This window comes from Carcharodon carcharias, chromosome 11 (assembly GCF_017639515.1).
Source record: "Carcharodon carcharias isolate sCarCar2 chromosome 11, sCarCar2.pri, whole genome shotgun sequence".
In the NCBI taxonomy this organism is placed as follows: domain Eukaryota; kingdom Metazoa; phylum Chordata; class Chondrichthyes; order Lamniformes; family Lamnidae; genus Carcharodon; species Carcharodon carcharias.
Window position 1 is genome coordinate 28,835,177 of NC_054477.1, and position 22,968 is coordinate 28,858,144.

General features: G+C 43.8%; 1 protein-coding gene across 9 annotated transcripts in view; it reads right to left on the reverse strand.

Annotated features, from left to right (window-relative positions):
• LOC121284005 (inositol polyphosphate-4-phosphatase type I A-like) overlaps positions 1-22,968 on the reverse strand; it is a 229,675-nt gene that overhangs the window by 17,371 nt on the left and 189,336 nt on the right. For all 9 annotated transcript variants that reach the window (XM_041198901.1, XM_041198900.1, XM_041198904.1 and 6 more), the window contains 4 exons: positions 19,997-20,137; positions 18,552-18,649; positions 8,173-8,285; positions 1,761-1,915 (listed from right to left, as the gene is read on the reverse strand). In XM_041198901.1, coding sequence (XP_041054835.1) covers positions 1,761-1,915; positions 8,173-8,285; positions 18,552-18,649; positions 19,997-20,137 — 507 coding nt within the window. The remainder of the gene's footprint in view (positions 1-1,760; positions 1,916-8,172; positions 8,286-18,551; positions 18,650-19,996; positions 20,138-22,968) is intronic.

Below are 22,968 nucleotides of genomic sequence, written 5' to 3' on the forward strand. Positions count from 1 at the left end.
TTGTATGAATAAGCTTGTATTTAACCTTAATTTCAGTCAGGAGTTAACGAGTTCTCAGAAAAGTAGTCATGCGCTGGCATCTTGCCAACTTTTGGTGACAGTTGGTTATCATGTACAATACTTGGCCTGCTCTACAATTTAGTCAGATTAAATAACAAAATCCTACAGGCTTTGAAAAATGGAAATAATGGTTTCTTTGAACTGCCCTTGTCAATGATTATTCTAATACAGTAAATTAACTCAGTTTTCAGTATATTAAAGCTAATGCTTTTACAACCTTAAAAAAAACAAAAATGATCAAAATAGGGTCACACTGTTATCCTGCAAACCAGTTAAAAACTATATATGTAGAAATTTCAGCTATAGAAAGTTCCCAATGTGTTACAGATGCCATATATTACCAACCTGGGTATAACCACATATTTTGCCAGTAGCATACCTTTCTGAGGCTAGGCACGAGTGTATCAACTCCTGGGCTGACGTGAAGTTGCTGTGATGACTTTAATAATTAATTCAATTCATAATTCATTCATGGGATGTGGGCTTTGCTGGCTGGGCCAGCATTTATTGCCCATCCCTAGTTGCCCTTGAGAAGGTGGTGGTGAGCTGCCTTCTTGAAACGCTGCAGTCCATGTGGTGTAGGTACACCAACAGTGCTGTTAGGAAGGGAGTTCCAGGATGTTGAGTTGACTGGAGCTAGTCCAAGACATAGAAGGGTTAGCCCTGCTAGCTGCATCACTGCAGCAGGTCGAGGGTAAAGAGACCTGCCTGAAGTGAAGGCTCTCCTTTAGTGTAGGAACATAGAAACAGGAGTGGGCCATTTAGCCCCCTCCACCCTATTCCAACATTCAATTTGATGCAACAAAAATCTGTTTAGAATTTAACCGACCTAAGCTCAACAGCTTCACCAACCTTTGTATGAAGTGCTTCCTGATATCAGCCCTGAAAAGGAAATCTGATTTTCTTTTTAAAAAAAATACACTTAAATCTTAGTTTACTACTATCCTTTTTATCGGCAGCATTCTGAAGCTCAAAATAGATTTTTTTTTAAAGTTATATTTCTTCAGCAAATTTACAATCTCCTTTTGGGAAAAATACTCCATTGCTGATCTACAGTCCTATAATTAGCTCACTCTACATCTTTTTAGAAGCTATAGCTAGTGGCAGGAGAAGGGATTGAAGGAGATGGTTAGGAAGAGGAGTGAGAAACGTTCACCAAGGTGAGGTGGATGGTCACAACCCAACAAATCTTGAAGCAAGCATGTGTTTGGGTGCAAATAAGTTTTATTGGAGAAGGGGCAGGACCAACAAGGCAGTCAAAGGATGGGTAGTGAGGGCATAGGAAGACACAAAAAGCATCTTGAAATTCATGCACATTCATGGACACCGTTATAATAAGGGGAATGTGGTACACCACAAGAGAAGGACAGGTTAGTGCTCCAGATGGAGGGGGCAGATAAGCAGCAAATGTGCCCAAAGCAGGAAGTATTGGGAGTCAGCCCTGTTCATTTCTAATCTACAATCTGTAATTGCATAAACCTCCTTCAGAGATACGTTTTTGTTGCCCCAGCACTAGGATTAGTTAAGCTTACTGTAATAAATATAATTTACATAATTTTCACATCCCATTTCTGAGTGCAATTCACTGCATCCTGCTTTACAAATCCTTGCGTGACTGAAGAATTACTTTTCTGCAGTTTGCATCTTTCCACAATCAATGTGTGCAGCTTTGAATGGCTTGCCAACAAATGAAAGCCTACCTCCTCATGCAGTCCAGGGCCTGCGTGAAGACCTGAGGAGCCATGCCATGCTCATGCTGCAGGATCAGGCACTGTTCCAGTGTGATCGACATAGCTGTTCGGTCCTTGGCACTTTTACAGCTTGTAAATCGAACACCATTTAGTCTACGACAAATCTAAAAACAGAAAATGAAAAACAAAATCACATTAGTATATTAAAAGTGATTTAATTCTTAATACCTAAATTTCAAAATGAAGTGCATTTCTGAAATAAGTGCAGCAAGGTTACAGAAACTTATAAATGGACACGTGAAGTATAGTAGATTCATCTGAGAGGTTCTGTTACCTTCATGAATGTCAAAAGATGGGCATTTATATAACAGGAAAATAAATCACATGTTCCAGTAATGTCACAAAGTGCTTCATATTTATTTGTTTTATGAGGTAACCTCCCATCTCGTAAGATGATGGCTTGCGCCATGGTGGTCAACTCTGTTAAGCAGCAGCAGGTGATGATCAGGAGCCACAGCCTGACATGCTAATCTCTGCTGCAGTTGCTATGAGTAAAGGGAAACAGTGGAATGAGAAGGTGTGCAATTCACTGACCTCTGTTTTCTCTGGACCCTCTTCTCAGTCAGCTAGCTTTTTGTTTCTGCTTGCCTTTTCCAATGCCCTTTGAAACTGTCAGCAACTGTCTCCCAGTTGTCAATGTCAATATCCACCATCTCCATATCTCATTTGCAGGTGTCCTCATAGTGGATGTATGGAAACCCAGGAGGTCATGACCCAGTGGTAATTCACCGTATCTTTGGGTATAGATCTATCAAATAAACATGGCCAAGACAGCATACCATCCTGACTTGGAACTATATCGCCATTCCTTCACTGTCGCTGGGTTAAAATCCTGGAACTCCCACCCTAACAGCATTGTGGATATACCTAAATCACATGGATCGCAGCGGTTTAAAGCAGCTCACCACCACCTTGTCGAGGGCAATTGGGGATGGGCAATTAATGCTGGCCTAGCCAGCAACACCTACATCCTATGAAAGACTAAAAAAACATACATCATTGGCTTAGCAATGAGTGCATGCTAATGGAATTGGCACGTTCCAGGACCTCTGAGTTGGTGACCATGCCTGCCAGGAGATGTTAGAGGATATATCTGAGACAGCAAAAGTGGAAACTATTTAGCTTTTGTTCCTGCCTAGCATATGTTATCCAGGTCTCACCACTGTAGAAGAGTGCGCTGAAGAAGTAGGCATGGTAGGCTCTCAGTGTGGTGTTCACAGGTTTCTGTTGTTGTTCCACACACTTTTACTTAGCTTGAACATAACAGCTGCAGCTTTTGCAATGCGCATGTTGATTTCAGCATCAAGTGACAGATTGCTGGAGATTGTGGAGCCTTGTTAGGTGAAGCTATCAACAACCTCCATTATCACATTGTCAGTGATAATACATGGCAGTGTGGCAAAATCTTGGACCATGATATTTGATTCCCTGATGCTGCTGGTCAAATCAAGCTCTTTATGTGAGAGAGAATCTGTCCATTTGTTGCTGGTGTTCCTCAGTATGAAATGTTAGTGCAGCATCGTCAGGGTGGAGCAACACTCTGTGAATGAGCACACCTTTGTCTCGGATCTCAGATGAGCAAGTCTGGACAGCTTTCTGTCAGTTCTGGTATAAGTACACACCCTCTGTAGATAACCTGAAGACATATAACAGCAGCAATGAGAAGAACATGCCAAAGTATCAGTGCCAGAACGCAACCCTGTTAGAGCCCAATGCAGGTCTCAAAGGGTTCTGATGTTGCCCTGTCATAGCTGACCTTATCCATCACGTTGTCATGGAAAGAGATGACGACATTAAGCAGCTTCAATCAGGTAGCTAATTTTCTGCAGCAGCTTAAACAGTCTGCCTCTGCTCACATGGTCGAATGGTGGGATCAATGAAGGCAATACATAACGGTCTTTGTTCACGGCATTTCTCTTGAAGCTGACAGGCTGAAATCATCATGTCAATTTAGATCTTTCAGTTCTGAAAGCACATGGGCAAATACTTTTCCCACCATGCTCAGCTTGGAGCTGCCTCAATAGTTGTTGAAAATCACTTTGGTTGCCTTGTTCTTGTACAGGATCACAATCTTTGCATCATATTCTGGAGTACTGCATCCAGCAAAGTCACAGAAGCTCACACAGATGCTGCTTGAGTGCCAGTTTCCCATGTCTGATGAGTTCAGGTGGTATAGCATCAGCATCTGGAGATGTGTCCATGACAAATGAGTCAATAGCTTTGCTAAGCTCCTCCACTGTGAGTTCGATATACAGCTCCACCATGACAGGCAGGCTTTCTATGGTGTCTAGAGTTTCCTCAGTGGCAGTGTTCTCCCCAGAGTACAACTCAAGGTAGTGTTCACCCATCACTCCAACTGTTTACTGCAGGCAATGATGACCTCCCCTTCCTTGGTTTTCAGTGGAGCTGTTTTCTTTGCTGATAGGCCGGTTGTTGTTTTGATCCCTTAATACATTTTCCGTGATAGAATATCCAGCGGTTCTTCAATAGTGCCGTAACCAGTAATCAGTGGCACACCACCCAGCAGTCTGTTTAACTTTATTTCAAGCAGCTTTTAGTGCATTCAGAGTTTTTCCACTTGGATCTTAGAGGATCACGGAATTGTTGCAGTATAGGAGGCGGCCAGCTGGCCCATAGTGTCTGCAATGGCTCTCCAAATGAGCAATTCACCTAATACTCTTCTGTTGCCTTTTCAGATAACAAACAGTCCGATTCCCTTTTGAATGCTTCATGTTACGACCAGGGCAGGAGGAGTACATGGGTTGATTAGCCCCACTACTCCACAGGTCACACTATTCGTTTAAAAGTTAGATTCACTCATCAAAATAGCCTATCCTTTGCCTTCACTGCTGTTACCCAGAATAAAAGAGACTTTAACCTGGCTTCTTTTAATAAACAACAAATTTATTATAAAACCAGTCTTAGTCGAATAGAAAGGCAAACCTTATTAACATACAGTATTAATATGAAAGTACACCAATTACTCTTTCGAGATACCCTAAGTCTCTCGCTCTCTCACACACAAAAAAAAATAAAAATAAAGGAATTATGCTAAAGGTTAAAAGTTAATAGTTCAAGGGAAAAGGAGATGGTGGAGTTTTTGAAATGGTGTCCGGGTTATACAGTTAGTGTCTCAGCATTGATCTTCTAAACAGTCTATGACTCTTGCACTGCTTTCCAGGTGGACTTGAGGAATACTTGTAGGTACTCAATTCCAGCACATGGAACAAACTTAGGTGCAGCTTATATTCACCCCTGGCTGTGGACTGGCTCTGGGCTACAAAAAGGCTGCTGTCTTCTTTTCACAAGAAGTTGGTCCTTCTTCTTCTCAAAGAAGAACCAAAACCAACTTTTAAATAGTTGTGACTCCCTTTGTACACAGTCCACCAGGGTCAAGAGGTTACCAGCTTTTTAAAATTGCTTACTTATCTTTTCTTGTAAAAGATGGCTTTTCCAGGAATAGCAAGCAGAGTCCTGCATTAACCTTTAAGAAACAGTTTCTTTCTAACACAAATTCTTTCAGAATGTTCTTAGTCCTTGAAGATGAACCATTTTCTGTGATTAAAGAGTTCATGATATTCAATCGAACCTGCCTCCACCACACCATCAGGCAGTGCATTCCAAACCCTAACCACTCACTGCAGAAAAAGTTTCTCTTCGTATCATTTTTGCTTCTTTTACTAAATACTTTAAGTCTGTGCCCACTTATTCTCGATCCTTTCACAAGTGGAAACAGCTTCTCTCTTGTAATTAATGAGAGCGACTGCTGGGCTTCAATGATTGTCATCATCATTATGATGGAACCTTTGAACCAGTCAGCATTTTCTTGTTCTTGCTTTCCATATGTCGAGACTGTGGTATTATAGATGCTGTCTTGATGTATGTCCCACTTTACTTCAACACTATGCAGGAATGCTGGTCAATCAAGTCTGTGGGTAGGCAGCATGGCTGATGTTGATATAAGGATGGCATTTCTGCTTTGAATGAAAAAGCTTCAAGGGTTGCATCTTCACCCTAGTGCACACCAGGGAATGATCAAATCCAAGTCAGCACTGGGGTCGCTGCATGAATTGAGAATACTGTTCAGAGAGTGACACATCAGATCCAGTTGGTGCCAATGCCCTCATCTTGGATGTCTCCAGGACACACTCAGGCATGATTTGTTCTGAAAGGTGTTAGTTACACATAGCTTGTGGTTACCGGCAAAGCTCACGAAATTTCTGTCTGACCGACTAGGGTAGGTGGTGGCTGACCAGTGGAACACGTCGGAGACAGCCCTCGGCACCTGTTCTCAATGTCAATCGAGTTGCGCTTATCACTCTTAATCGCTGTCTCCCATCTTATTTAACACTCCGCAGCAAAACTGAAGTGGCCTCTCCCAGGTCCAAGCCAGGACAAAATTTATGGAGACCCTGGGCTGCCCAAATGTCAGGGTCCTCCTTGCAACCTCCCCAGTTGAGTCCAAAGGAATACAAAGTAGTGTGTTTGGCACCAACTTGGTTGCAGTTGTTGTTAAAAAGATTATATATTTCAATGTCAGTCCACCTTTGGTGTCCACTCCAGATTTTTTGTCACAGTTTACTCCCCGAGCCTTCAACTCTCCTGCGGTATCCCACAAGACAGTGGAGTTTGGTTCATGAGCACCAGGGCATGTCCACATGCTAGTAACCTGAACACTGCATGCTTGGCGCCAAATCTCTTCAGAGTTCCTCTGAAGCTTTAGCCTGGGGTTGTGGGGGACACAGTTTCCATGTGTCACAACAGCTGAGGCCTTGTCGATGGAAAGGCTGTGCACTGACAGGGAAAGACTTACACGTTTGGCTCTCTTTTTTTTGCATTGTTGCTAGCCAGCGATGTGAGCTGAAAATGAGAAGCAAACTAGCGCACAAAAGCTCAAAGCATGCTAACGCTCTTCACCCACAAAATAGACATTTCAACCTTTTACCAAAAAAAAGTAACGATTTATGTAGATAAATACAGCCATTTTTGTGTGCACAGCATAGTTAAGTTCCCATAAACAGAAATGAGCAATTGGTCGGAGAGGGAGAATTGATAGCCAGAATACCAGGTGAATTCCATTCTCTTTTTTAGTGCTACTTCTCTTTACAACCCACCCACTAGTTGCAATAGCCAACAGGAATATAATGAAACATCTCAATTCAAGAATAGCTTTGACAACACAGTACTTGCTCAGAACTGCACTGAAATGCCATTCAGAGTTCAAGCTCAAGTCCTGGATTGGGACTTGAAGCCACAATCTCTAGCAATGTAACTAACTGAGCAAGTTGACACTCCGATAGTTTTAAGCTCATTATTATAAATATATTATCATCATGCAAAACATCATTAAAAATATACCTTCATATAATTATATGGCATGTGTGTTAAATGTAATTCTTAGGAGAGAGCATAATGACGTGCAATAAAATTAATAGTGATATTGAACCTTTAAGTGCTGGGATTTCTTTTTCTCTATGGTTTACTGCTTAGCAGGAGCTTTTGCTGTATGAAACTATGCCAATAGCTGAATTAGCAAACTATCTTCATAAATGAATAACATAATACTCATTTCGCAATACACATGTATGATTATGCACACTCTATGTTAATTAAAAGTTACAGTACTTGACTTTATAAAAGGAGTTACTTACATCCAGATTTAACTAGTGCCCCCATACTATCACTGTTACGAATGCAAGGTTTGATGGTTATGTTTTAAACTCCCTTTAATTCAAGGTAAAATGGAGCAGGTGACCCTCCTACTAGTTCTGCCTGACAATAAGCCTAAGGAGCCTGGTGAAAGAGGGAAAAACAAGCCTGCTGGAAGCAACTTTTGACTGGTTCCTGTAAAGACCCCGATTCTGTGAAGAGTGTGCTGTAACGTATAAACACTGTGTGGTTTATTGCCATATTAGGAAATAAAGGGGGGATATCTTTTCTGTAGTTTAGTTTATTAGTTGCCAACCAGAAAAAGACCCATTTATGCCTACCCTCTGTTTCCTGTTAGCTAGACTTGTTGGAAAATCTCCAAGTTTTTAAAGCATTTCACTATTCTCCTCAAAACTACACTGCAACAATGCAATAATAATAATTATTATAATAATAATCAACGAGTTGCCTAGCTATTGAGTTGGATGTTGTCATATGAATACAGGAAACTAATTTGCCTCAACAGCAATGAAGAGCGTTTAGAATATAAAAACTGTAACTACTGGAAATCCAGTTGTGATGAAGGTTTTCATCTGAAATACTTGCCATTACTGCTTCTTTCAAATGTTGACTAACTGGTCAGCTTTTCTGTTGTAACCATTTCATTGGAATGTAACAATCATAGTATTTAATCTGCAATAAAACTGTTTACCTCAGCAGCTTGCCAAAGGATATCGACATTCTTATTTTTTCTTGCATGGACATTCTGGCCAAGAAACCTCAACAGTTCAGGTAGACAGGTCTGACTCCGGGATCGAGGTAAACCTAAAGAAATCACATATTTTGAAGAAATAAACTAATAAGAGCAGGGAAGTACTAACAATTTTATTTGTGGAATTTATCTTACACTGCAGGTAGTTCATGCTGTACAATTAGTCATTAAACTAGCTATCACTTGAAATATTTGTGACTCAGGCATTGAGTGATACAAACAGTGCATACTTCAATTACATTACAGGCTTTTAATTATATATTTCTTCTATATGTAGCATATCTAACAAATAACCTCTAATTTTAGTTCTTAAAGAACATTTAACAGATACCATGAATTAAAGCCAAAACAAAAACAGAATTACCTGGAAAAACTCAGCAGGTCTGGCAGCATCGGTGGAGAAGAAAAGAGTTGACGCTTCGAGTCCTCATGACCCTTCGACAGAACTTGAGTTCGAGTCCAAGAAAGAGTTGAAATATAAGCTGGTTTAAGGTGTGTGGGGGGGCGGAGAGAGAGAGAGAGAGAAGTGGAGGGGGTTGGTGTGGTTGTAGGGACAAACAAGCAGTGATAGAAGCAGATCATCAAAAGATGTCAACAACAATAGAACAAAAGAACACATAGGTGTTAAAGTTGGTGATATTATCTAAACGAATGTGCATCCGCCCTCACGCCTTCTCCTCCCTCCCAGAAACATGATAGGGTCCCCCTTGTCCTCACTTATCATCCCACCAGCCTCCGCATTCAAAGGATCATCCTCCGCCATTTCCGCCAACTCCAGCATGATGCCACCACCAAACACATCTTCCCTTCACCCCCCCCTATCGGCATTCCGTAGGGATCGTTCCCTCCGGGACACCCTGGTCCATTCCTCCATCACCCCCTACTCCTCAACCCCCTCCTATGGCACCACCCCATGCCCACACAAAAGATGCAACACCTGCCCCTTCACTTCCTCTCTCCTCACCGTCCAAGGGCCCAAACACTCCTTTCAAGTGAAGCAGCATTTCACTTGCATTTCCCCCAATTTAGTCTACTGCATTCGTTGCTCCCAATGTGGTCTCCTCTACACTGGAGAGACCAAACGTAAACTGGGCGACCGCTTTGCAGAACATCTGCAGTCTGTCCGCAAGAATGACCCAAACCTCCCTGTCACTTGCCATTTTAACACTCCACCCTGCTCTCTTGCCCACATGTCTGTCCTTGGCTTGCTGCATTGTTCCAGTGAAGCCCAACGCAAACTGGAGGAACAACACCTCATCTTCCGACTAGGCACTTTACAGCCTTCCGGACTGAATATTGAATTCAATAACTTTAGGTCGTGAGCTCCCTCCCCCATCCCCACCACCTTTCTGTTTCCCCCTTTCTTTTTTTTCCAATAAATTATATAGATTTTTCTTTTCCCACCTATTTCCATTATTTTTAAATATTTTAAAATCTTTTATGCTCTCCACACCCCCACTAGAGCTATACCTTGAGTGCCCTACCATCCATTCTTAATTAGCACATTCGTTTAGATAACATCACCAACTTTAACACCTGTGTTCTTTTGTTCTATTGTTGTTGACATCTTTTGATGATCTGCTTCTATCACTGCTTGTTTGTCCCTACAACCACACCAACCCCCTCCACTTCTCTCTCTCTCCGCCCCTCCCCACACACCTTAAATCAGCTTATATTTCAACTCTTTCTTGGACTTGAACTCAAGTTCTGTCGAAGGGTCATGAGGACTCGAAACGTCAACTCTTTTCTTCCCCACCGATGCTGCCAGACCTGCTGAGTTTTTCCAGATAATTCTGTTTTTGTTTTGGATTTCCAGCATCCGCAGTTTTTTTGTTTTTTTTTTGATTTTTTTCTATGAATTAAAGCCACTTGGACAAAGTACCACTCATGGAACAACTCAGTGGTGTGGGCTTTTTTCAGAAGTAAAAATCAATATTAGATTTAAGCAACAGGTTTTCAGTGATGCAGTAGGTTTTATAAATCCACAGGATACATATCATGAAACACAGGGTTTAAAAAAGTAGTCATTGGATAATGCCTTGTTTTGCATGGATGAGATCTGAAATTTAAATCAATTGGCATTTAACAAACCATTGCATGGCTTCTTGAAATTTACTTGCATACAGTCTGGTGACTGACTCCATCCCCTGGACTTTTCTCCCACCCCCAGGTTTGCTCATCCTTTACTTCCATTTTCCTCAAGTCATTAGGAATGTAATATCAGATCAGCTGTGGAACTCTTGTCACTGATTCGGAAGGTTGAAAGTTCAAGATCCATGTCAAGCACCTGAGCTTTCGATGAAATGTTAAACCCTCTGGCTTGAGGTTGGCGGGAAGGGGGGGTAGCAGCACCTCTCTCAGGAGGTGAGTCTTCACTGCACTCTTTGGAGTGCCTCATACTGTGTGGGTCATCCCTGCTCTCACCTATGGCTCCAAATATTTGTTAGCATGTGACAACAGCCACATCCTGGTAAACAACTTTGATGGGGTGGGCCAAACCAGATGAGGGCAGCTGACAGGTCTCCTACCCACAGCAACTTAGGGATTTGTCTACCCTGGCATGCAAAGACTGATTACAACGGACTGGGCAGATGAGGCTAATCTAAGGTCCAATGGTCTTATAGGCGGGTCAGCACTGTGTTGTGGCACGTATAGTGCTTGACAAGACACAGAAGACATCCATGTCACCCACTGCATCCAGATCTATCTCCAGCTGTCTAGACTCGTCTTTTCACTAGACCAAGATAGGTCAAGGCAAGAATAAGGCTGATGAGCAACGTTCCCTCACTATAATCCAATTCACATGCATGTTCATGATCTATCATCTGTCATCCAACATCTATTTGTCACAAGTCCTGTGCCAATCGTTGAGTGACATAGCAGCTGGTATGGGTTCACAGAGCTGTAGCCACGAACTTGCACACAGGCAACTTTCCAAGTCACTAATAGAATTAAACAGGGCTGTGTGTTAGCACCAAATCATTTCAACGTGCTTTTCTCCGCCATGATCTCTGACGTCTTCTATGATAGTAATCCTAGCATTAAAATCAGATAACGCATGGACGGGAAGCTCCTGGCAAAGACCAAGGACACACCTTGTTTCCTGTTTGCCATTGACTGCTGGTTCAGAGCTGGATATTCGGCAATTGCACAATGTAGCATTGACTTATTCTCCAAATGATGCTACAACTTCGGCCTCACAATCAGCACAAAAACAACTTCGGCCTCACAATCAGCACAAAAACAACTTCGGCCTCACAATCAGCACAAAAACAACTTCGGCCTCACAATCAGCACAAAAACAACTTCGGCCTCACAATCAGCACAAAAACAACTTCGGCCTCACAATCAGCACAAAAACAACTTCGGCCTCACAATCAGCACAAAAACAACTTCGGCCTCACAATCAGCACAAAAACAACTTCGGCCTCACAATCAGCACAAAAACAACTTCGGCCTCACAATCAGCACAAAAACAATTTCGGCCTCACAATCAGCACAAAAACAACTTCGGCCTCACAATCAGCACAAAAACAATCAGCACGAAGAAAACTGAAGTAATGCACCAGCCTGCTCCATTACTGTAGCACTTTCCAGATCTATGGAGGACTGGAAGATTATGGCCAGTGCCTCTGCAATTTTCACCCTTACTTCCTTCAGCATTCTTGGATGCATCCCATCCAATCCTGGCAACTCATCAACTTGAAATACTACCAGTCTTCTAACCTCTTCTTCAACTTCAGCCCATTCAGTGTCTCTTACCTTTGCCTTCACTAAGGCTTTGGCAGCAGCATCCTCCTTGGTGAAGGCAGATGCAAGCTGCTCTTTTGATACCTCAGCTATGCCCTTTTCCTCCATCCATTGATCTCTTTTCTGGTCCCTAATCAGCCCCACCTTACTACCTTTTTATATGCCAAGAGAAGAATTTTAGATTCCCCTTTATGTTAGCTGCCAGTCTCTTCTCATACATTCTCCTTGTCTCTAATTTTCTTTTCCACTGCCATTCTGAACTTTCCATATTCAACCTGATTCTCATTTGGATTTTACGGGCCACCTGTAGGCGGGAAAGCAGAGGGGTGGGACCTGTAAAATAGAGCACCATGCCATTGGTGAAGAAGTAGGAACTGAGTAGCTTGATCTCGCAACCATATGTACATATCTCCAACTTCCTGCACTAACCCCATATTCCTTAATTTCCTTAATAACCAAAATCTTTCCACCTCTGTCTTGAATATACTAAAGGACTGAAAATCCACAGCTGTCTGTCTGGGTTATAGAATTCCAAAGATTCACAATTCTTTGAGTGAAAATTTTTCCTCATCTCAGTCCTAAACAGTCAACCCCCTATTCTGTGACAGTGGCCCTGTGTTTTAGATTTCACAGCCAGGGAAAATATTTTCCCAGTATCTGCCTGTTCCAAAGTGGATAATTGCACATTTTGCAACATTACATTCCATCTGTCATGGTCTTGCCCACTATCCCAATCCTGTATCTATCCCTGTGCAGCTTCAATCGGCAGAAACATATTCTCTAAAAATTTTCAGGGGATGCAACCATTTTGTGGTCCCAACCTCACATGGTTCAGAGGTACATAGACAGGGAAGCTCTTCTAGAAGGCAGTCAACTAAGGGGTGGGTGGGTTTTTAAGCTGGGAGCATGGGGAATCAAGGCCGGCAGCCCACACTGAGACATCAATGGGGGCATTGCTGAGGCCCAGACTGATGGAGCAGCAGGAAGCACTGCAGTGCAAGGTTCACTGTAAAGGTTACTGGAGCCATCTCTCTCCATGATTTCTTCACTCAATGACAAGGCTGGGATATGGGCAGACAACAGCCTTGTTGTTTATTGCTGCTGAGTTACAAACATACAAGCATAGAAATTAGGAGAGTCTTAAACATCCTCAGAAATAACCAAGGTTCAAATTCCTGTTGTGAGGCCATCTCCTCTCACAACTCACAAAATTCCAGGGCATCGAAAAATTGGGGCCATTGCAATTTTAAATGCCTTGACTGGAACCTTGCTGCCACGGGTAGACAGGTGCTGCCACAGGAAACATTACTCCAGGAAGATCCTTTGGAGGTGGGAACATGCCTGGGAGTGCAGCCAACCAGATGCAGGGCGTTCCAAATCTCTGTATCCTTGTCGCTTACTTTTGCGCCAAGCTGGCATATCATGAGTAAATTTGGATACATTATACTCAGTCTCCCCATCTAAGTCATTAATATAGATTGTAAATAGCTTAGGCTACTGATTCTTGCAGTGCCTTACTAGTCACAACCTGCTAACCCAAAATTCTTCCACTTATTGCTATTTTTCCCTGCTCTTAAATCTTCAGTCCATGCTAATATATCACCCCAATCCAAAGCCCTAATTTCATATAATTCTGTATCTAAGTGTTAATGCGTGAAAGACATCATTTAAAAGAAACGTTAATTTAATTTTACGCTTTTACAAAAATAAGTAAAAATAAAAACCAACAATATGGAAAACAAACATGTTCTTATTGCATTGTATTATACATTCACAGAAAGAATTCAAAAAACATCCGTAGCATAAGCATACAATAATAATACTTTAATCTACATATATAACACTCATTTAAGGCAAAGTCATGCATAGCTTATCCAATTTCAAATGCAAGCAAAACAGACCCGTCTCAATATTTCACGGGCAGAATTTTTCTGTCGGTGTTTGTGTGGGGGGGGGGGGGGGCACGCACGGTGGGACCCGAACGCCGATGCATAAAATGATGTATTTCAGTGGGTGGGCATGCAATGATGTCTGTTGCGCAACTGCCATTAATTAATGGGCCATTTAAGGCCCTTGAGGCTCCAATTGACCTGGATTTTAAGGCGCCCATGCAATCTTCAGCTCATCGCATGGGCGCAATGGGCAGGCGGGTATCAGAAAGTTGCATGAAGCTCATCCACAGGCGGGAGAAGAGGGCTCAATGGGTTCGCGAATCCAGACATTTAAAGGTTACTGCTCAGAAGTTAGTGAAACTTGCCTGCGTGAGGTGGAAAAGTTGCCTGGACTGAACTCAATCTTCAGGTCAGCAGTTTTCAGTGAGGACTTATTTTGGGGCCTGTAGGTTTCAGGAAGCCTCCCTGAGCCTGGGAATGGAGGTGCTCTCTCCACTGGAGGTACCTCATCTGAGGAGAAAGGGAGGGTTAGAAGGGGGAGGAGGCCAGGAGTGCACATTCAGCCTCCAGGGGAGCCACCTTTGGAAGGACAGGCGCAGGCACAAGGGGTGCAGGGCCAAGAGGTAGTCCAAGGCGCAAGGCGCTGCAGAAGACGGCACTATCCTGCTGCCAGGGTTTACAGAAGACGAAGCATCTACATCAATATGTCTGAGGTGCAAAACCAAGTCAAGGGAGACATGTCAACAGTATCTGTCAGGTGATTGGTCCAGAGATCGCAGCTAACTGTGTGGGTGGACATCCCATGCCAATGGCTCAAAAGGTCACAGCTGCATAACCTCTATGCCTTCAGTTCTTTCCAGGGCTTGGTGGGTGATCTTTGCAGTGTCTCGCAACCAACTGTCCACACTTGTGTCAAGCAGGTCACAAATGCCCTGTTCAGGCGTGCACTGACCTTCATCCACTTCCGCTGGGACCAGGCAAGTCAGGCACAGCAAGCCAGAGGCTTCCTGGCCATTGCTGGCTTCCCCCACTTCCAGGATGCAATAGACTGTACACATGTGGCCATCAAGGTGCCAGCAGGTGAGCCTGGTGCCTTTGTCAAGAGGAAGGGCTTCCACTCCACGAACGTGCAGATAGTGTGTGATCACAGGATGCTGATTCTGTAAGACTGCGCAAGGTACCCAGGCAGCTCCCACGACGCCTACATCCTCAGACACTCCCAGGTGCTGGGGCTCTTCAGTGCTCCAGCCCGGCTGGATGGATGGCTGCCGGGTGACAAGGGCTATCCCCTCAGAAAGTGGCTCATGACGCCTCTCTGCCATCCAAGAACAGAAGCTAAGCAGCGGTACAATAGAATTCACAAGGGCTGTGGTGGAGAGAGCCATCAGTCTTCTCAAAATGCGCTTCAGATGCCTGGACCGTTCCAGGGGCGCACTGCAGTATCCCCCAGATTGAGTGTCGCTGATAGTGGCTGCATGCTGCACTCTCCACAGTCTTGCACTACAAAGGGGGGACGCTGTGGATGAAGAAGATGTAGACGGAGTGGCTGCGGCTGAACACGATGAGTCTAGCAGTGAGTCCGAGGATGAGAACGCACTGGGAAATGTTGAGAGGGCACACACTGATCCGGTCATACTCCAGGGAGGCAGGGACACCCAGGATGCTCTAACCTAAGGAACCTTTAGCTAGCACAGCACATATGGATCTCCAACACAAGCCTGATCTGTAGCCTCCATCCTGGAGACCTTAGTGCAAAATCTGTCTGGATAGGAGCATTGACGATGGGCCTAGTCAATAAACGTAAATGACACACAAATCACTCATCAAATCTCAGGAATCCATGCACCTGCCAAGAGGCACTCCCAGCCATTTTAGATGACATAAATTTAATGCTGTAACCAAAGTCTCTTGACATAACAGAAATAAAATGGTGTTGCACTTTACACACCATCAGAAGGAACTCATAGGAGTGCCAACAAAAAACCCAGCAGTGGTGAACTCGGGGTGTGCCTAAGGCACCTTCATTTTATGTTTGCAGGTGCTATGTCTTTGTGGTGCCTGCTCACTGGCACTGGCATCTGAGACAGCCCGCTCTGATGTCCTGTTGGCCTCGATGGCCTTGGCGGACGTCCTCTGGCCCGTCAAGCCTGTGCTGGCCCCATCTGGGAGAGAGCTGCCAGCTCCGCAGCTGGCATCTCCCCAGTCGTTGCAACCTCTTTGGATGCCGCAGTCACTAGCAGAGGAGTAGAGGAGCTGCCGCCCTCATCCAGAACACCCTGAGAGGCGTCAACAGAGATGACAACCAGCTGTTCCGCCGTGAGGTCCATTCGGCCCTCCCTGCTCACCTTAGGTGAATGGGCACTGAGGTGAGGTACCTGGTGCCCAAACCACCACTCACACGGGCATTGACCACGAGGTCAATACCTCTGTGAAGGATTGCAGGTCCGAAGGCAACCCCAAGAACCCTTGAATCTGTCCCTGGAGCTGCCTCTCCATGAGAGTGGCCACTCTCTCCATGAAGAAAGCTTGGCGCTCAGCCATGAGGTTCAATGCATTGGCTTAGGTCCACGTAGATTCCTCCACCACTGACACCAAGCCAAGCACAGCCTTGTGCATCTCCACCAGGTGGTCCTGCACACCCAGCCGCATCGCTGACAACTCCAGAGGCTCATCATCAGCGACGAACTGAGCATGTGCCTGGTCCTCTGCAGTCCTCCGACTGCTGGCGCCATTGGTACTCTGTCTCTGCCAGCTCCTCCAGTGACTGTGAAGTGCCCTCACCACTGTGACCAGGGACACTAGCTGAAGATATGATGCCCACCGAGATGCCAGTATCTATGCTGCCTGCCTGCCTGGCAGAGATAGTGTGACACTTCTGATGGTGCAATTTCATGCCCCTCAAGTATCAGAGGGGGCCCCTGCTGCTCTGTGTCCTGGCCCTGCGCCGCTGATGCTGAAAGGGAGAGTAAGGACATTCAATCAGTTAGCCTGTGGGCAATGTCATTGTAGATGCCTGTCCCCCGGATCATCAAGCACTCATCATTCCACACGCAATGGGCAAGCATGTTGGTAACGTCACTCACTCAACAATCAGCACTGTCATGGATGTTGGGAGACTACTGGTGATGTGAGCGCTGGCCATACATATCTGCCCGTGGAACCCCAGCCTCTTCTGCTCCAGTGGACCTGGGTGCTTGGCACCTCTCCAGGTCGAGGGCCCCCTGCTCAAAACGGCTAAACAGCAAAATCTGGCCTGGCCCACCACCAGTCCTCAGCCGCTCGGTACGGTTATGAGAATTCTTCTCCTGGAAATGAAAAAATAACATTGATAAGTGATACTTCTGCCTTCAAGCTCCTGGCTGCCGGCCCACCCCAAGCCCAGTTGCCTGTTGCAGGGGTGCAGTGCATCCTTCTCCCGCTACTGGCCAGCACACTCACAAATATGCCAGGTGTGCCCTCCCCCACCCAAGGCCACATGCTGCCTTCATCACAGTTGGCAGCACACAGTTGTACCTGCCATTGCAAGGAGGCACATGAAGTGGAGCGCAAAAGGCAGCAGATCCATCTGTGCCACTCCACCTTGAATATCCCCTCCCACCATGTCATCACCCTGACTTCGACATGTCCTGGAGTTCGAGCAGTGCACCTGGATGCAGATCCTCCAGGTTGCCCCCACCACAGTCACGTGGGTGTCAGTCCACTACATGCTGCGGGTACAGAACCCATCTCATCACAACCCTCTCAGGCTGACGAACGCATAGGGAATATCTGCTGGGTGGCCCAGCCAAGGACACATGCCGTCAATGACTCATTGCATTCAGGCCACTCAGACATGGGTGGGGCGCCAGCAGGGGAGAAGCTTACTTGATGGGTGAAGTGAATGATGCCAACATGCTACTCACCCTTCCCGTGCGCAGCAGGTCGTTGAAGTGCTTGCGGCATTGGGTCCATGTGCGCTGCACCCCATTGTGTTTCTCTCACAGCCTCCGCTACCTCCTCCCATGCACGCTTGGTCAAGTGGGGTGGCCTCCTCCTCCCATCCTCGGGGATGAGCACCTCCCGCCTTCCTGCCACCTCGAGGAGGACAGTAAGGCACACGTCTGAAAACCTGGGCCCACATTGATCACCCGCCCTACCCTCCTGCATAGCTAACCTCGAAGTGTCTTGGCCCCGACCTCTGGCCATGTACAGCAGCCTTGGAGCGGTTGCAGCTTGGCCTTTAAACAGGCCGCTGGGTTCCCATTCCACCCGATGGCGATTGCCAATCCGCTTCCGCCTGCCCACTCCCGCCGGCCCTGGGAGTCAGTAAATACGTTGGGTGGGTCTTAACTGGCCGGCCCGCGTAAAATGGCAGCGTAGTCCTGATTGTCACAGCTGTCCGCTCTCGCTCCATGAAGAAAGTTCTCCCCCACAATTTTTGTTTGCCACAATTCTGCAATTCTTTGGAGGTTTGAGATCGAAAAACAAATTGCATTCAAGATCACACATGAATTAAATGATTTCAAGATTCAGCAATCTTCAAGCATCAAGTATTAAAGCAAGCTTTTTGAGAATATAATTTCAGTAAATAATTGCTCACCATAGTGTCGCTGATGTAGCTTTACATGCTGGATTCATTTAATCAGAGAAAGAAAAATGTAGAAAAGAGCACTGCAGTTCATACCTACACATACTTACAATCATCAGGCAAAACCTCCTTGAACTGTTCGTAGTAGGAATTCAGACGCCCCAAACTTTCTGCATTAATTATTTCTTGTAAGGATGTGTCACCAAACCTAACCCAGATAAAACATGAACATAAATATCCAAAACAAGGACAGCATGATCAAAATTGGGGGTTGAAAAAACACTAAATATATTTCAGTACCAGGATTTCACTAGTTTTTCATAATCCAGGCCACGCTATAACTGCAAACAAGAGGGCAGCTTCATTCTAAACCACATCTCTAATGCTACTCTCAATGAGCTCCCAGGAAATATATATATATGGTTCAGAGGAGGATCTGTCTCAGGTTTTCCTTCCTTTCCAGTTGGTAAACTTGATTCTTCTTCACAATAATATAGCTGGAATTGGGAACTCAAGAGCGAGAGATTGAACCCACATCCTCCTCCCCAATCGTGTTTGAAAGTTTTCATTAAAATTGTGCTTGAAGCTGCTGCTTTTTCCTTAGACTAAGATAGTCACTGACAGAATTGTGAAAGAGGCTCAATAATTATTAACCGCAACAGTTTTAGTGTGTGAATCACAGCAATTTTTTTTATATACACAAAACAACAAATGGTGGGCCTAGACTTTTAGAGTGATGTTGTGCACACAAAGCTCACATGTGACTGACTTTGCCTTTACCCATTTTTTTCAAGTCTGGAATTGTTTTTGCTGTAGGCATGATTGATATGGCATCTAAGTTACTGTAGTACTAAATGATTCACCTCCCCTTCACTTGCCTATTCTCCTTATTTACTTCATGAATTTGGATGCATGACCAAGTCACCCTTCAATTGCCAGTGAAGGGGAGTTAAAGCAACATTAAAGCTATTTATACCATTCCCAAACTAACTTTGCTAAGTTGAGGTATAGTACAACAAGTAATCTAACAAAATAGGTAATTGCACAAAGATACAATCAGTGCTGATAATGTACTTCATAAGTTGCCATGGACTGAGGCTTAAAACCTTTGCCTGAGAACTTTGATTTTAAACTGAAGCAAACTCCTGGGCACTTTCATTTCATAGCATTAATTCATTTCAGGTGAAGTGCATATTTGGCAGCATAAAGGGCTTCCTGATATTCAGTGATATATAGATCATCTCGAATTGATGTAGAAAAATAATTAAATGCCAAAAAGTGAAATAGAAAATACTGGAGATGCTCAGCAAGTCTACCAACATCTGGAAAGGTTAAAGGCAGATTAGCGCTTTGACCTGTTATTAGAATTCAGTTGATGAAAGGGCGTACATGCAAAGCTTCAAAGTACAGATGGTCCTGCTAAATATATCCAGCATTTTCTGCTTTTATTTTAGATTTCCAGGACTTGGGGAGTTTTTGCCCTATGTTAACTCTAATCTCAAGGATCTGTGATCAGTGTGTAAAATTGCTTAGCTTGTTTGGTGGAAATACTTACTTTTCAGCCAGTGTTTGCTGCTCATTGATCCCCACGTTAAATAGCACTGGCTGCACACGAAGTAACATTCCACTCTGTATTTCCCTAGGTAAGGCATCAAACATAGCACCTGGCAGTGGGATTCGTACATTAAAGCCATCTCTGTGAAGAGGAATGTAGGTTAGGGGTTTTGCACGCAAAATAAACCTTGGCAAACTTAAGAGTTTTGGCATTCTCACAGCACACGAACATAGCATAGAAGTAATTATAGACAACAGATTAATCTATTTGTTTAAGTATTCATGTCAGTGTTAAAGTAGTAGATAGAGTAATGTGGTATGAACATTAAGCTTTTACCATCAAATATATATCTGCAAAAGTTATAGCTTGGAAATAGTATTAAATGTTGGGTGAGCACTTTGGGAGAAATGTCCATAATATTTTAAGCTTTAAACCCAGGAAAACCAAAGACTTCATCTCCTGACTCCTCCATGAAGTCCATTTCATAGCAAACAATTTCATCACCCCTCCTTGGACACTGTCTCAAGCTGAACCAGGTTATTTACAACATTGGCGTCCTATTTGACTCTGAGCTAAGTTTTTGATGCCATATTCTCTCCATCACTATTTCCACTTCTGTATTATCCCATCTCAGCCCATCTGCTGCTGAAACCTTCATCATTACTTACTTTACCTCCAGACACGGCCATTTCAATGTTTTCCTGGCTGACCTCCTCTGTTCCACCCTCCAGAAACTTGAGCTCAGCCAAAGCTCTTGTGCTCACATCCTAACTTGCAACAAGTCTTGTTCACTGACCTTGAACAATTCACCAATGCCTTGGCTTTAAAATTCTCATCTACACACCAAAATCTTTCCATAACTTCCCATTTGTATAACTACCTACAATCCTCCTAGAACTCCCTGCCACTCCAATTCTGGCCTTTTGGGCATCCATGTTTCTGCTGCCCCATGGGATGCTTTCAGCTGTCAAGGCCTTAACTCTGGAATTCTTTTACTGGATCTCTCTGCTTCTCTCTCCTTTATTACTTTCTATTAAATCTAGCTCTTTGACCAGGCATTTAGCTGCTGTGATGAGAGATGTATATTTTTATATGCTTGTAATTATGTTTTCTGTATAGAGAGCTGGGGGCGTGTGCATGTTTCCAGGGTTAATTAAACAGGGGGCAGGGGGAAAGTTACTACAGACAGGTTGTCTCTGAGGTCTAAGAGATGAAAGGTTAAAAGATGTTAAGGTTTGTGTATTTGTAATGAGGGGTTTAATTTGTGTTACAATTAAATAGGTTGGATCTGAAATTTGCATTGAGATAAGTAGGGAAATTGGTTTTCAGCTGTTGAATTTCAAAAGGGAGTTCAGAAGTGACAGGGAATATTTGCATCTTATAGGGGTTCCAGGAGTAAACAGGGGAAGGTATATTAAATTTTATGACCTGAAAAGTAGAAGCAAAATAGAAAACATGAAAGACCTTTACGTTTGGAGGGGTTGAGCTTCAAAAAGGTGTCTGAGGACAATGAAACCTGAGATGAAAGGGGAAAAAGATATTTAAGGAAAGGGATGTTGAACTGTTGGTGGTGCTGCGGGGGGCCCATTGAAGGTCAGCTTCTTTGGGTGCTGGGAAGCTGTGAAAGTTTTGAATTGGAAGCAGCCACCCAGTGTTAAGCCAGGGGCGTCTTTGTTTTAGGAAACAGTTTGTTTCTGAACCTCCTTTTGGAATTCCATATCAGAGTGGAAGTGGTGAGGTGTACCTTTATTAAAGTGACAACAATTCCTTGACTTGGGTAACATTTACTGGATTTTTATGGTTCAAAATCTATGGGGTTTTTGCAAAAAAGGTAGCTTACTCGTGTACATTTAACCAAGCATGTTTTTTGGGGGTTGTTCTGTAAGACTGTTTTAACAGTGTAACTTTTATCTTGTGTGCTTAAGTTTTGTCTTCTTTTTCAATAAATCTTTTAATTTTTTTAAATTCTAAAGGTGTTACTGGAGTCCTTTGCTTCTAAGGTCAGTGTCTCTTCCTCCTCATTTTCACAATGAAAAAAGGGTTATGATCAGCGAGGCAGACTTCACTCTGGGGTCTAGCTTGCTCAGCAATAACATCAGCTTTGGTCATAACACTGCCTATATTGGTGTCTCCTTTTGCTCGCTGTCAATTACTGGCTGACTACATTTTAATAAAGTTCCTTGGGATGTTTTACTCTGTTAAAGGCACTATATGAATACAAGTCAGAGCACAAAAAGGAGGGCACCAGATTTGGACAGGCCACACGTTAGCAAGGTGAAGAATAAGCTAGCTGAGGAGAGGTGGAAACAAATTGGCACACAGAACTGTAGATCAAGAATGGTATTTGTTTTTGCTACAGGAGATTACAAGATTTCAGCATAAATATGTGTGTTTAAAACAGGTCAAGTTTCAGCATGCTCTGGTTAAATGAAGATGTTAGGAAGAAACTAAAATTGAAGGGGCATAAAAACAAAAAAACTGCAGATGCTGGAAATCCAAAACAAAAACAGAATTACCTGGAAAAACTCAGCAGGTCTGGCAGCATCGGCGGAGAAGAAAAGAGTTGACGTTTCGAGTCCTCATGACCCTTCGACCGAACTGTTCGGTTGAAGGGTCATGAGGACTCGAAACGTCAACTCTTTTCTTCTCCGCCGATGCTGCCAGACCTGCTGAGTTTTTCCAGGTAATACTGTTTTTGTATTAAAGGGGCATATGCAGCCAATAAACATTAAGTAACTGAGTGAGAATATAAGCAAAGATGATAAGAAAGGGATAAGTGAAACGAAGGGAGAAAAAGGAGAGAATCTTAATATCCATTGCACTATAATTCAAGTTTAGTTACTTTCCTTAGGTGAAGTTCTGAGTTTGAGGATTTTTTTTTTTTACAGAATGCTATGCAGTACAAAGACAGAAAGAACTTAGGACCAATGCTAACCATACAAGAAAACCTTCTCTTGGCTGATTGTGAAATT